A 15,985-nucleotide genomic window follows, 5' to 3' on the forward strand; every position below is an offset into this window, starting at 1 on the left:
AAAATATTTGTGAACATGTGTTATAATAAATTCATATAAATTTCAAACCATGTTTGTTGTAAAACAGTATTCTGTCAAATAAAGTTGCATTATCAAATTATATTTAGTTATTTCTAACCATTTTCTTTTCAGTTATTCTTTGAGATTTTCATACAAGGTATTTATTTGATTCTTTCCCTGTTCCACATTTTTCTGTTTTTTATCTGTGTAGTTTTCACATGCAGGTAATTGGTCCCTCATGTTTTGATTCTTCTTCATTTACTGACTCCTTGATGGAGAAGCCTCATTCACATCTGGATATAGGAAGACAATTCTTTTAATAAACTTTCCTTTCATAGTTCTCTGGAGAATCATGCAAAACCAAAGCTTTCTCACTGAATTCATACTGTGGGGCTTCCACAGAAACCAGAAGTTGAGAAAATACAATTTTTGACATTTTTATGGTTATACAATTAAATTGTTAGGGACCACACATACACAGATGCACAACCCCACACAAATACAACAGACACACACACCCAAATTCTCTCATAGACACAGACACATAAACACACACACACACACACACACACCCAATCGTTTATAGTTTTTCATGTCTTATGTACTTCTTGTCCCTTCAGTATGAATTAATTTCTAATGTTACACAAAAAATGATTGTGAACTTCTGTGAGAAGACCATCTCACACAATGTGAGTATTGCAAACCCTTTTTTACTGAGTTTGAGGTGATTGTTACAACAACCATAACATAAGACTACTATGTAGCCATTTGAGAGGCCTAGCACTACTCTTGGGTCATGAACCAAAGACTCTCTCTCTCTTTTTTTTTTTTTTTGGTTTTTCGAGACAGGGTTTCTCTGTAGCTTTGGTGCCTGTCCTGGAACTAGCTCTTGTAAACCAGGCTGGCCTCGAACTCACAAAGATCCTCCCGCCTCTGCCTCCCGAGTGCTGGGATTAAAGGCGTGTGCCACCACCGCCCGGCTTCCAAAGACTCTCTTGTAGGAGTGACTTGGGCAGGGGGCTTTTTGAGTTCTATCTGTTCTGTCTGACAGATTAATTTACAATTGCCCTTCTGGCGACCCAGTGCCAATTGTAGCTTCATATATGATTTGTTCCCATTACTGAAGCTTACAAGCACTAACATACAGGTTTTGTCAATGACAACAATGGTTTTATATTCTTATTCTTTGACAACTATGATGTCATCTTTTTCTGTCTGAGAGCCTACAGATCAGAAAGGCAATGCAATGTTATCTCGATCTTTGGCTCCTACACCCTATTCTAGTTTTCTTCTTTGTTCTGGAAGTATTTATTTTTGAACTACTTATATCACCACTATTCTTTGAGAATACATCGTCATATATGCTGTTGTCTTGAAATCATTCCTCAAAACTATGGTTTACCTCTTTAGGAAATCAAGAATGCCATCAGGAAAAAGGGAAAGACATTGATAATTGTTTATGATAAGTATTAAAATGCTACATTTACAGATCTGGGGAGATGTCTCATTGGTAAGCTCACATGCTTTGCAAGTGTAAGAGACTGAGTTTGGCAAATCAGAATTTAGGACAAAGACAGACATGGGGCCATATCTTTAACCTAAGGATGCTGAAATACAGAAACATACCCAGGGGCTGATAAGGCAGCTAATCTTTCAGGAATGTAAAAGCAGAAGTTTCATTCAGACAACTTATCTCAAGAAAATAAAACCCTTGTGAGTAGATGGACACAGTCAGTGCCCTTATCTGGGCTTTGTTGACTTGTGCAAGTGCACTAATTTCCATATAAAAAAACACAAACAAAAAGAACACTACACTTAGAAAACTTATTGTCAAGAATAAGAGTCAATATCTATTTATGCAAGTATTTTGTGTTTTCATCACAATTTAGAAAGAGAACACATTGTTCTACAGAGAAGATACTTATATTCCACTAAAATCACACACACACACACACACACACACACACACACACACACACACACTTAATTTTTGATAAGAGACCAGAAACACAGACTTGGAAGAGACAGCTTCTTCAGGAAAAGTTTCTGATCAAACTTGATGACTCACGTAGAAGCATGAGACTAGATCCAGATTTATTAACTTTCACAAAATTTAAGTTCAAATGGATTAAAGGCCTCAACATAACATCAGATATACTAAACATAACAAAAGAGAAAATGTGGAATGCCCTTGAACTCATTGATACAGATAAATACTTTCTGAAAAGAACAAAGTTATCACAGGCACTAAGATCAACAGTTAATAAACAGAACCTCATGAAACTGAGAAGCTTCTTCAATGCATAGGACACTGTGATATAACCAAAGCTGTAACCTCAAGAAAGGGTTGATTCCTAAAGTATATAAAGACCCCAACAAAGTAGATATCTTAGTTAGAGTTTCCATTGTTGTGAAGAAACACCAGGACCAAAAAACAAGTTGAGGAAAAATGGTTTATTTGGCTTATGACTCAACATTTCTGTTCATCACTGAAGAAAGTCAGAGCAGGTATCCAAACAAGGCAGGATCCTCAAGAAAGGAGCTGATGGAGGGGCCATGGAGGGGTGCTGCTTATGCCTTTCTTCCCATGGCTTGTTCAGTCTGTTTTCTTATAGAACCAAGACCCTCCAGCGCAGGGTTGTCACCACTCACCATTGGCTGAACACTTCTCTATTGATCACTAATTGAAAAAGTGCTTTACAACTGGATCTCATGAAGGCATTTCTTTAATGAGGCTCCTTCTTCTGTCATGACTCTAGCTTGTGTTGTTTTGACATACAAAAAATGCCAGTATAGAAAATATCAATAAAACAAATAACCCAGTTTAATAATGGGATACAAACCTAAACAGAATTCTTAATAGAGGAATATCAAGGGGCTCTGAAACACTTAAAGAAATGTTCATCAGGGAAATATAAATCAAAACTATTTTTAGATTTCATCTTAAGTAAGTCAGTAAAACCAATGACACCTTCTGCTGGCAAGAATGTAGAGTAACATACACACATTGCTAGTGGGAGTACAAACTTGTACAGTCCTATGGTAATCAGTGTGATGTTTCCACAGAATGGTGGCTGTCTGTATACATCCAGTGATGCTTCTTCCTTCTGCAAAGACACTACTCTGCCATGTTTATTGTTGCTTCATTTATAATAGTCATATGATTTTTTGAGATGGATTATCATATGTGAATTTGGATTGATGTGGAGGAGGGATAATCAGGGAGGATAAGAAGGATGGGAACCGTGATCAGACTAAATATATTTTATTAAAAAAATGTCCAAATATGTATATTTACTGAATTATGCTACCTCTGAGTATTTCTTTATGTATATATATATATATATATATATTCCTGCCTCAACACATTTAATCTATGTAATTTTATAATATAATTATTAGAAGACATCAAAAATTCAACTATTCATCTTTAGAAACATCTGCATATGTATTGGTTTTCAAATATTTAATACAGAAATATTGAATTATAAATCAGGGAAAATGTGGGGGATGTAATATAACTTCCACAGAGTTAACTGGCATTTCAAGTCCTGTTGTTTGTATTTTTTTTGTTACTCCAAATTTCTTTTTATATTAATTGCTTAGATTTTTAAAATTCCATAATTAACAATGTTTTGCCTGCATGTTCATATGTGCATCATGTATGTGCCTGGTACCTGATGAGGTCAGAAGAAAACTTTGTATTCATCTGCAACTGGATTATAGTTGTTTTTGAGCCACCATGTAGGTGTTGTGAATCAAACATGGTTTCTCTCCAAGAACGACAGTACTCCTAAGTACTGAGCTACTTCTCCTTCCCCTCTTCCCCTTTTTAAGTTTTATGTTTTGAACTAAAAAAAAAAAACCTATAGGATTTCTTCATTATATATAAATGTTATAAATAATCATAAGCATATTTTTTCGATTTTCTTCCTTAATGAAGTTTAAAAGTATTATTTGTACTTTTTGAACTCTGTTTTTCATACACAAATAGATGATAAAGAATTAAGCAAAGAAGGAAAAAGTTACATTTTGTTATTTTTTGTTAGCAAAGTACTAGTAGCTTAAATTGATTTGAATACAGAAATTGTTAGAATCTGAATGCTAAACATTAAAGATCTCTTATCAGCTACTGTGGGGTATAATTCATGTCAGATGATTATTCTGTGTTGGGACAGACGTGTGACATTTTAATTAAAAGAATATAATCTATTCCTCTTAAACTCGTAGACTAGTGCTGCTTCACTACCATTATTCACAATCTTTTCATAAGTTACTCAATTTCTACTTTTTGAAGTCATACAAACAGATAAGAAGTGTAGAAACCAATACTTAAGAATTATACAATTTTGCAGACTATATGACTTGTTTCATTGTTTAAGTGATCTGAGAGATAACTTTTAAGTTTCCTCTCAAAAAGCAATGTCAAGACTACATTCCTTATCTTAAAATGTTCTTCAAGATCCTTTCCATATTGTAAAAATACACTATATCCATCCAAATCTAGAAAATCCATTTATGCTTTTTAACTTAAGATATAAGTCAAAGATTTTGGCCCAAGCCTAAGATTCCATTGTTTCTGAAGCTAAGAGAGAACAAGTTCAATTTCGACTATGGAGTAAAACAGACAAACCCCAACCTAGCCACAAATGCTATAGATACACAAGCACAAGAAATTTAGCATAAGTGAGCAACATTCAAATTAACATATACCTTTTAAAAAAAGGTTTTCATAAAATATATTTCTTTGAAGAGTTGTCTTGGATACTTTATTTCTCAAACAATATACATTTCACACAGGAATTAATGAAATCATTACTTATAAAAGGACCCATAAACTATTGTTTAATGAGTAACTGAACAATTTGCTTAAATTTACTAGAGAAACACTGTAAAACACTCATATAACAATGTTTTCTCTCTAAATACAGTGTTATATGAAACAATTATTGTATAGAAACTTATTATTCAAAAGAAAAATACCATATGTGGACTTACAAAATTCTTATTTAAAAAAATATTGAATATGAAAAACAAGGATACAAAAATCTTTCTAGCGACAGAATTCAGCATATAAGGAAAGTAAAAAAGAACTTCTTTTGGAAACATTAAGTCTTTCTAGCTATTTTAATAAAAGAGTTTTAAACAAGCAAGTATTCAAGCAAAAAATTATATCTCAAACACAAGCAGAAATAAATATTAAAAACTCAGGGGAATAATAATAACTCTCCCAGATTGGTCACCTTTTAGAGAAACCTCTATAAATCTACTGATAACACAATAGGAAGACTTGGTTTTTGTATTTTTCTTGCATCCTGAGACCATGCTGATGGCAGAACCTGAGAAGACATGCTAACATGCTTTGCATAAACTTCCAGAATCACTGTTTTCTCTCTCAGGTGTACAGGGTAGTCAGACACAAATGGAATTTTGGTCACCACTGAATAGACATCGCTAGAAAGAATAGGTGATAACCTAACTTCAGACTTTTCTCAGTTGTGCTTCCTGATGATCTGTTTAAGGTACATTTCAACATTTTACTAATGACATTAAATTATATGGAGTGCTTTAAGTGTGGATGCTGCGTGTAAAGGTACTGTGTTTAAAGCAAGGAAAGTGCATACTATTCACAGCTGTGCATATGGGGTTACATACACTCTGGTGTTCAGACTCCTCGTCATTAGTCTGGATATTATGATTATATTATTGTGAAAAATGGAAGTGATGAAAATGACATATTAAGAACTCAGAGGACGGAAATTTTCAACTAATAATTTCTCAGATGCTCCAAAAACTCAGTTGTCAGAGTGAGAACATTGTCGTTCCTTCCTTTATTCTTCCTCCTTCTCTCCTTCCTTCCTGTGAATGTCTGCTTCTTTAAGTCTAATAAAATTAAATACATTTTCAACTTGTCATCTTTAAGTTGAAACCAAAAAGACATGATAAATGCTGTTTTATATTATCTCTCCACTAGCAGCTTATTTGTTTTTTGGAAAAATTGTTTCAGCAAGTAACACATGTGTTCTTACTCTTCTGATAACATTGTTTAGAAAACAATATGCTTGAAGTTTTGTAAGGAATGATGACACAGGACCTGGGTTAGTTGGGGTGTTTGTCAATGATAGATAAAATTAAACATATTTTTTTCCATAATTGGACACTAGGTATGGTACAGGGAAGGGTACTTCTGTCTATGTGATGCTTGTGATCGGAAACCACAACTACATTACGTTTATTTTCCATAGTGGATGTGTTAACATGAGTTTTGAAACTTGACTCACTGGGAATTGTTAGTGTCATTTTTGTTTGTAACAAATAAGCAATGAATATCTTAATTAAAATTAGAAATATGAAGTGAAATTCACTTAATATTAAAATTAGCATAGGGTTTTATTTTCTTTGGAATTCCTCAGTTTTCTACTTGTAAGAAGGCTCACATGGGAGTAACTAACCTGGACCACTAATTTTAAAGAACATGAGGAGGCACTGTGTATTAAAATTGTCACAACTCACTAAAACATTTAAAAATAATTTGCCATGTGAATTATTATGAAAAAAAGCAATTGTCAATTTTGACCACATGTGAGCAGGAATTATAATAACTAACAGTTTCTTAACTTCTCTCTGATTTTATGTGACAATTTGTTTTTAACACTCATTTATATCTATGCCTCTAATTCCATCCTTATTTTTGTGACTTTTCCCTAAAAAACTTAGAATGTACCTACTTATAAAATCCATGAATGAAATTCAAGGTGTCTAGAACTTTGATAATATAAGGTAATACAATCCACGGTGACAGTTTTGGATCTGAGCACATGTCTCAGATTTGGAGTAGCTGTTGTTTTCAATTACATTTACATTGTGTAGAATGCTAAGTTCATTCTGACATTTCATGAATGAGCATCACATCTTGTTGTCTTTGTTTTTCCTGAATTAGCTCTGAAGGACAATTGGTAATCTAAGTGGTGATCATCCTAATGTATAATAAAGGATTACCTCCTGATCCAATGACTTTATAGGGTTTCTTTCAGACCACTGTTTCCTTGATTATAGCATGTGAATAATATTAAATAAGGTAATAAGGAACTGAACTCAGGACATCATGTAAATTATTGTTGAAAATAAATAGCCTGTCGATATCATATAATATATTTATGAATATTCGAAATGATGATTACTTTCTTTAGATGTCACTTATTTAAACATCTCACATTTCATCTCAGAACAAACATTTTTTTATACACACAGATATTTTACCAGTAGACATGCGTATATACAAATATATTCATGTAAATATATATGCATGAATATATTCATACATGAGGATAATTCACAGAAAAAGATACAGACATCTTTTGGGTGGTAACTACCAGAAAAAATATATTAGAAAGCTGGAATATTTACATAAAGGATTTGTGGAAGTACTTGCTTTGGATGATACAGTTGAGTGGGGTTTTTTGTGAATTAATCACACCTAACACTATAATGGAACGCTACCATGAGTAACATTTTGATATTTTCCAAATTTAAACATTTAGTACTTGGAGATGAGCAGATAAGACATTATGAGAAGTTTTATAGTGAATTCTTTAAATTTGAAAGCATGCATCATAGCAAATAATTAAGTTAGAAGACTCTAAATTTCATTTGAGTCCTTGGCCTTCTGATCCTTCATTATTGACTCTGTTGCTTTATCAAGATGTCTCATTTACAAAAGGACAAAAGAAGACTATGCTTTACCCTTTAGACGGTGAAAGGGATTAGGAAGAACACCCCTTACCTGAAGTTTTTACAAAGGAGAAAAATCTCATTCCTGACCCTGTTAATTCTGTGGAGATATCAGGAATGTTAGATCTTCTGTCTGTAACAACCCAGATTGAGTATTTTTTCTTGTTTGATCATAAAATTGTTTGGTAATTTTTGAAAAATTAAAACTTACAAACCACTATGACAATACTGACTAGGTGTAGGTATTTAAGGTCAGAGCAACTTTTTTTATTTGTGTTTTTTGTAGTAGTTCACTTAGCTGTTATGAAAACAGGATAAGTTTTGCAAAGTTCTTGTTATTTTATAAAATGATGAATTTTGTGAAATTTACAACCTTTCAACACATTCATACAGAGGAGTGTTGCATACTTTTTTAAATAATTTTTTGTTTTATAAAAGCAGATTAACTCATTGGAAGTTCCAATAAATCAACATGTGTACACACATTTAAACTGAATCTATGATTTTGAGGTTTGTCCTAAAATATTTTGCCTTTTCTGCTGGTAAATAAGTCAGTGTTGTGATCAGATAATGAGACTTACAATGTGTTCTTCACTTATATATAGGATATTTAATAATGTATTTCAATGTTTTACTTTGAGAATCACTTAAGGACTAATGAAAACTGACCCATCATAAGTGACCCTTCATAGATAGACTACTGGGTTTAGTATCACCAAAGTAGATAATTTTATCTTCAAAATATCAAATGTGGCTATTTAGAGTATTCAATAATTTATCTCAACTTTAGAACTACATGTTATGCAACTATGCCTTAAAATATTATTTTTAATGGCAAAACAATCAATAAAGTACCAGCTTGTACATGGTGATTATATAACTTTAAAGATGTATTCTTCTCTCATAAATTCAGACTTATATGAAAAGATTTTACTTCAGGATCTCCTTGAGAGTAATGCAAAACCAGAGCATTGTCACTGAGTTCATACTCCTTGGACTTTCACTGAATGCAGAAGTTGAGAAAATACTGTTTATTGTATTTTTGTTGATCTATCTTGCAACTCTTTGGGGCAATATGATAATTGTGGTGACCATCATCTACAGCTCTGCACTGCTTGCCTCCCCCATGTACTTCTTCCTGATATTCCTGTCCTTATTGGATGCATGCACTTCTTCTACTGTCACACCCAAGATGATAGTGGACTTCTTCTATGAGAGGAAGACCATATCTTTTGAATGTTGCATGACACAACTGTTTGCTATACATTTTTTCACTGGGATAGAGGTGATTGTCCTGTCAGCCATGGCCTTTGACCGCTATGTGGCCATTTGCAAGCCCTTACACTATTCTTCCATTATGACCCGGAGGCTCTGTGGCATTTTGGTGGCAATATCCTGGGCTGGAGGCTTCTTGCATTCTGTCATACAAATTACTTTCACTTTGCAACTGCCATTCTGTGGACCTAATGTCATTGATCACTACATGTGTGACTTGTTCCCGTTACTGAAGCTTGCCTGTACTGACACACACATATTTGTCATTTTGGTGTTTGCCAACAGTGGATCTATCTGCATCATAATCTTCTCTATTTTGCTTGTCTCCTATGGTGTCATATTGTACTCTCTGAGAGCCCACAGCTCTGAAGGGAGACTGAAAGCTCTCTCTACCTGTGGATCCCACATTACTGTTGTGCTTTTGTTCTTTGTGTCATGCATATTAATATATGCACGACCTGCATCAGCCTTCTCTTCTGAAAAAAGTGTATTTTTATTTGCCACCATCTTGACACCACTTCTGAATCCTACAGTTTACACTTTCAGGAATAAGGAAATGAAGAATGCTATCTGGAAAATGTGTAAGAGATTGATAGCAGTTTCTCATGACTATTAAATTATTATACTTCCAGTGCATTGGAGACAGAGTGTTAGGTAATAGCAATGTAGTGCAAACTTAGAATATTTTTACTGTTGTTCAGTACCCGTGTCAAAAGCCAGACATGGTAGTACACTTTAAATGAAGTACTGGTGTTGTAAAGTATTACCAAAACTAGTGACATCAAGGTTCAGTAGAGAGCTTGTCTTAAAGATATAAGGAAGAAAGCAGTAAATGTACAGAGTCAGTGCATTCCTTTGTCTCAGCATGCATGTGTGCAGGTACATACAACATGTACTTCTCATTTGTTTATATACACATGCACATTATTCACATAGACATGCACAAACAAATCAATAATTACAGTTAGAAAACTAATTTTAAAAATATTAAGAAGTCAGGGTTGGGGATTTAACTCAGTGGTAGAGAGCTTGCCTAGCAAGCACAAGGCCCTGGGATTGGGCCTCAGCTTCAAAAAAAAAAAAAGACAAAATAACAAAAATATGAAGAAGTCACTATTTATTAGGAAAAGTAATTTATTAGTCATTATTTTTAAAAGATGGCATCATTTTCTATAGGATGCATTAACGCTGGTGTGAGAAAACTGTGTTTCTAAGATCACACTTTCACTATGAATTGACTAATTAGCATTGACATATGAAAATTTGTGGAGACACAGAACTGGCTTAGAGTACAGGCTCCTCCTGGGACAGATGAGATGAAGTTGGGAAATGATTGCTTGGCAGACCAAGCATAAATGGAAGCATACTTTCTCTGCTCATTTCCCAAAGTTCTTTCAGAATTTATACATTTGATAACGAAGTGGCTTTTGAGCTCAGTTTTTCAGGCTTCACCAGATATAGATTAACAAAGTGCTTTGCTTCCTTATACATTTTGATTTGCTTCTTTATACTTTTTATTTTGTATACTGCTTTTTATTAAGACATTGGTTCATGCAGGGTGAGGCAAGAGTATCTCATGATCATCTGAGTGGGTAAGAGAGGTTTGAGAGTTGAGGTAATGATTTTTAGTCTGTGTAAAAAGTCATGAAAATAAAGCTTGTTATGCAGTTGTTCACACTCTGCATCCCCTGTGTCCTGATATGCTCGAAACCCTTACCAAGGAACCCCAATGCACTAGATGTTGGCAAAAATTGAAGCTAATTTAATTTTATTCTTTCAAAAAAACAGTGATTTTTCAAACACTTGGAATGAGTAAATTTGTCTTACTAAATTAGTGTGTATTTTAAGTAAGGAGAAGAAGCATATGTGAATGCTCCAAGAGAAAATGGGTTCCTATAAGAGATGATGAGAACTCAGAACCTAGAAATGCATAGGCTCACGGTTAAAGCCTAAAGTCTAAGTGTTGCTGGATCATTTGAACACATTTTAAACTTGGGACTCGTCATGCCTGGAGGAAAGTTTGAGTCAGGTGCTGAATTTCTAAAATGACTAGACAATTAGAATTTCTAAGGATTGATGTGGGTACCTCTCTTGGATGAGCTATGTGACTTGATTCCCAGGGAAAACCACATGTTACAGCATAAACCATAGACAAATATTGATTATTATCTAAAATGTTCATATGATGAGCATATATCTCCTGTTATTTTCAGATGCCTTAGTTAAGGTTTCTACCGCTCTGTAGTCACCATGACCATGGACCCTTCTATAGAAGGAAACATTTATTTGGTGTTGTTGACAGTTTTAGAGGTGTAGTGCATTATCATTATGGTGAGACATAACACCCTGTAGGTAGACATGATGTTGGAGAAAAAACTGGGAGTGGAGAATATTCTGCATCTTAATTTTGCAGGCAGCAGGAAGCTGACTGAGACCCTGGACATTATTTTGAGCATAAGAGACCTCAAAGCCCACCACCACAGTGACATCATTCCTCCAACAAAGACACACCTACTTCAATAAAGCAACACCTCCTAATAGTACTACTCCCTATGAACTTATGGGGAACAACTACATATAAACTACAAGAACAGAGAAGAAAATCTAGAGGAAGATTTGAAATTTGTTTGCACAAGATTAATAAATTTCAATTTATTTTATGAGTTCAGTATTTTTCCTCTTATAATTTACTTGCTTTTGAGGGGGATTTCATGTATACATCTGGATTTATGTTATTTCATCACTTTTCTGTTCTTTTCAATTCATTCTGTGTTTCTTAATCTTCCATATATGCATGTATTTGTCTCTAATTATTATTGTTGCAAGCACACACATAAACATATGCACAGACAAATATAACATATAGATTTATAAGTAACAATTGCTGAATTTATTTAGTGTTGAATATACACACACACACATATATATATGTATACATACAGATACAGATATAGATATATATGAGTATGTATGTGTATTTGAAACTTTCTTCTTAGAATTGGTAACATATTATAGAATTATCATTTTTTAATACTTGTTATCTTTCTGATTTTAATACTTTGTGTGTCCATGTAAGAATTATATTTTATTATTGTAAAAATATATCAATGAACAAGGCAATTTATGTATTTTTATTTTATATTATATTTTCTTTTATTTTCATTTTGTTCTCTTGAGACAAGGTCTTTCTACATGAACTCAGGAGTACTGAAACTCACTATGTGGACAACAACGGCCTCGAGCTCACAGAGATCTGCCTACTTCTGCTCCCAAGTGCTGGGAATAAATGTTTGAACTAACATGCCCAGTACATTAGATTTTCTTATGTTCAGAATTCATGTGGAATCTTCAGCAAATTATTTGAATGTAACTTACTTTTTTCTTTAACTAAAAGCTCTAACATTCCAAAGAAATTTTGTCATCTATGGGATGCTCCAGCTGGTCTAGATAACTTATTTGTAAAAATTCAAGAAATAATTAAAATTTTCTACCATATATGAATGAACTCCCCTTAAGATGCTAAATGCTAATACTGTGGTGGTGTCTTCTCAGTTTTATGTGCAAAAGCCAAGATATAAAAATGTGTCTGAGATTGATAAATTCCTATTGGAGAGTGTAAGTATGAAAAACTGAAAGTTTATTGCAAGGAGAACCCGCTTGTTAGTCCCGGCTGCCTGGCTAGCTTAGCCCTAAAATAACCACACAGAACCTGTAAGAATTAAATCACTGCTTGGCCCATTAGCTCTAACTTCTTGGCTAACTCTTACATCTTAGTTTAACTTACTTGTATTAATCTGCATATCACAACAAGGTCGTGGCATACCAGCAAAGTCAGCACTTCTATCTCTGGCAGCAGTTCATGGCAATTCCTTGACTCTGCTTTCTTCCTCCCAGAATTCAGTTCCATCTTTCCCACCTACCTAAGTTCTTCCCTATCAATAGGCCAGGGAAGTTTCTTTATTCATTAATCAATGAAAGCACATAGACAGAAGGTCCTCTCACACCACAAGTTGCTTGTTTTATATTTTTTCAAAAACTAGTGTGCACTAAAAGTTTTAATATTCTGAGATAATTTTTAAATCAATCCCTGTAATTTTCATGTCTTTCTCACAGTAGATACATCTTCTTAATGCTGTATGCCACCATAGGGTTCTTGGTTAAGTAGTTCATATGTCCCTATGAACTATGAGAGAGCTTAAAGATGAAGATGTGATATCATTATATGAAAAATTGCTTTTGAAACTTGTGAATGCAAAGATTGAAATAAAGCTATGAAATAAAATACTGAAAACACTAACCAAGGCATACAAAATGTTCCATTGTACATCACATTCAAACATTACTTTATATTTCCTTCACTCCTGTTGTACAGTTATGCATTCTAGTACTGTTATTCCAGGAGAAAAACAGTTATAGTTTTTAGCTGTGAAATAAAAATTGGATGACATTTACCCATAGGCAGAGTCAAAGAGGTGCAATGTAGCTGCCAAAAGAGCTAGTTAATAAGACATTGAAGCTAATAAGCCAAGTAGTGTTTTAATTAATATAGTTTCTATGTGATTATTTCGGGTCTGGGCAGCCGAGAAACAAACAAGCAGTCCCCGCCTATATAATTATAACATTTCTCTTTACTTTTCTACCCTCTAAACACTCCAAAGTTACCCATTTGTTCTCTTTCAAATTCATGGTTTCTTTTTTTATTGATATTTTCTATAAGCATGTATGTGTATGCATCTGCTACACAATCCTAAATATAACACGTTCAGATTTTATATTATTATTTGGATATATGTTTTAGGGTTAAATGTTTTTGATTAGATAGCCAGTTTTGGTAAAAACTTTCCTGGGGAAGGCTATTTTTCCTACTTTTAGAATTCCTTAGTGTTTGTAGTTCATTTTTTTGGGATGAGGCTCCATGGACTCTCCTTCATCCACCTTGGGAAATCTATTGTTTTATCCTTCTTTAGTTCAGATTTTGTTGATCATCTTGGTATAATTTTATGGGTATGTGGTCTGACATTACCAGAGTTCACACTCTTATCACATACTCCCTGATCCTTTGGCTTTTACAATCTTTCTAGCCCCCTTATTACAATGTTTCCAGGAATTTATGTGCTGAAAATTGTTTTATAGATGTATCCAATGGGACTGGGATCCACAACTGTTCATTATAATTCACTTTGCTTTTCTCTAATGATTTCTATATATGTTGCAGAGATGTTTTTCCTGTGAGGAATCAGAGTTACTCTTATTAGTGATTATAGTGAACAATATTTAGAATGTAGTTAGAGGTTATGCTGTTTTTTATAAGGCGGTGTTGTAAGTGCTCCTCCTAGATGAATGACCTCAGTAGCTATGAGTGCTTGACTAGATTTCTGATATCAGGCACAATTTATAGCTTGTTGAGTAATATTAAACACAATTGAGAGATTTGTAGTTTACTGAAAAGGTATACACACCACTCCTGCATTCTAAGAGTTATGGTGCCATGATGGTATTGTGGTACATAGGCTTTATAGCTAGGTAGTACAATTCATTGTTTCCCTCTTTTGGAAGCTTCCATTGTGCTTTCTGGTACCATTAAAACTCATCCTCAGGCCAGAGATATTTATGTCAGTTATATTGGGGGTCTATGAAGTGAATGGTGTGTTCAGCAATAGGGACTTACCTTCCACCTCTAGTGACAAACAAGTACATAGGGAATATAAAGCATATTTTGGGAGTTTCATGGACAACTTTAACTAACTATTTAAAATAGGACTTCTTGTGCCTGCTATTCAGGGTTTTGTTTTCTAGTGTTTGGCTCTTGGAGAGAGCATTGTCAGCTCAGGTGAGAAAATTTTAATTAAACTTTGTATGTGCATTTACATACTGATGTATATAAATTGTATCTTTTAGATAAATAGTTAATAGTATGATTTCTCATGATTTTCCCCCTGTTGTCCTTATTGTTATTTAGCCCTTTCCATACCTCTCCTGCATTTGTATCATTCTTCCATCCTTAATTTGAGCACTTTTCTTTTAGCATTTTCTTGTCAGTTCATTTGTATTCTACTATTTCCTCACTATTGTCCCACTACCACAACACCAGTGGTGCATTTTGTTTTCCTTCTTTCTGTGGGTATTCCAGGATATGTATTCAAATCTGATGATATGAATCTAGAAGCCTCCAATGACATTTGTCTTTCTGAATCTAGGCCAATTCATGCAGTACATCTTTTGTAGTTGTATGTAATTACCTCCAACATTCATGGTTTGGTTTTGTTTTATAGCTGAATAATATTTCAGAGTGTATATGCACTACATTTTATTACATATTGTTTTTTTAGGCCTTTGCCATTTACTAGTTATTTTGTACATAGCAGCAATGAGCATAGCTGAGCAATTATATGAAAAGTAGGATGCTGAGACCTTTGGCATATAACAAGGTATGGTACAGCTGAATGATATGATTGACTAGAGTTTTGTGAATTCTCCATACTGATTTGTTTATTGACTGCAGCAGTTTTCAATCTCACCAACAACGAGAGTTTTAACCCATACCCAGCATTTGTTTTCCATTTTTTGCTTATCTTTGCCATTATAACTAAGACAAAATGGCATCAGTAAACTTGTTTTACTTTGCATTTCCCTAATTGCAAACAATGCTGAAAATTTTTCAACTTATTTTTTTTTTGCTCTGTTTCATTTTGTTTTATTTTGGTATTTTAATATGTCCTGTTGCATTTTTACTTAATAATTTTTAGTTTTGGGTTTTATTCTTTGAAAAAGAGAAAGAACATGAAGTTGGGTGAGTAAGGAGATAGGGAGAATCTAGGAGAATTTGGAGTGAATAGAATATCCTCAAACCTGTGACATGAAAAAATAAAATCTAAAAATAATTATTGCTTTTTTCAACTTTATTTTTTTAATATTTAAACACAAAACTATAGTACATTTTCTTAATTAGTGTCTGGTGGGGTAAGACCCAGTCCACTAT

The 15,985-nt window shown here is 33.7% G+C and overlaps 1 protein-coding gene across 1 annotated transcript; it reads left to right on the top strand.

The window, feature by feature from the left end:
* Positions 1–8,650: 8,650 nt before the first annotated feature.
* Positions 8,651–9,622, top strand: LOC148122453 (olfactory receptor 4C15-like). The gene has a single exon (XM_087903804.1). The coding sequence runs from the start codon at positions 8,651–8,653 to the stop codon at positions 9,620–9,622; it is 972 nt and encodes a 323-aa protein (XP_087759930.1).
* The last annotated feature ends 6,363 nt before the right edge of the window (positions 9,623–15,985 follow it).

Source organism: Myodes glareolus, chromosome 3 (genome assembly GCF_982192425.1).
Source record: "Myodes glareolus chromosome 3, mMyoGla1.1, whole genome shotgun sequence".
NCBI classification, from domain to species: Eukaryota; Metazoa; Chordata; class Mammalia; order Rodentia; family Cricetidae; genus Myodes; species Myodes glareolus.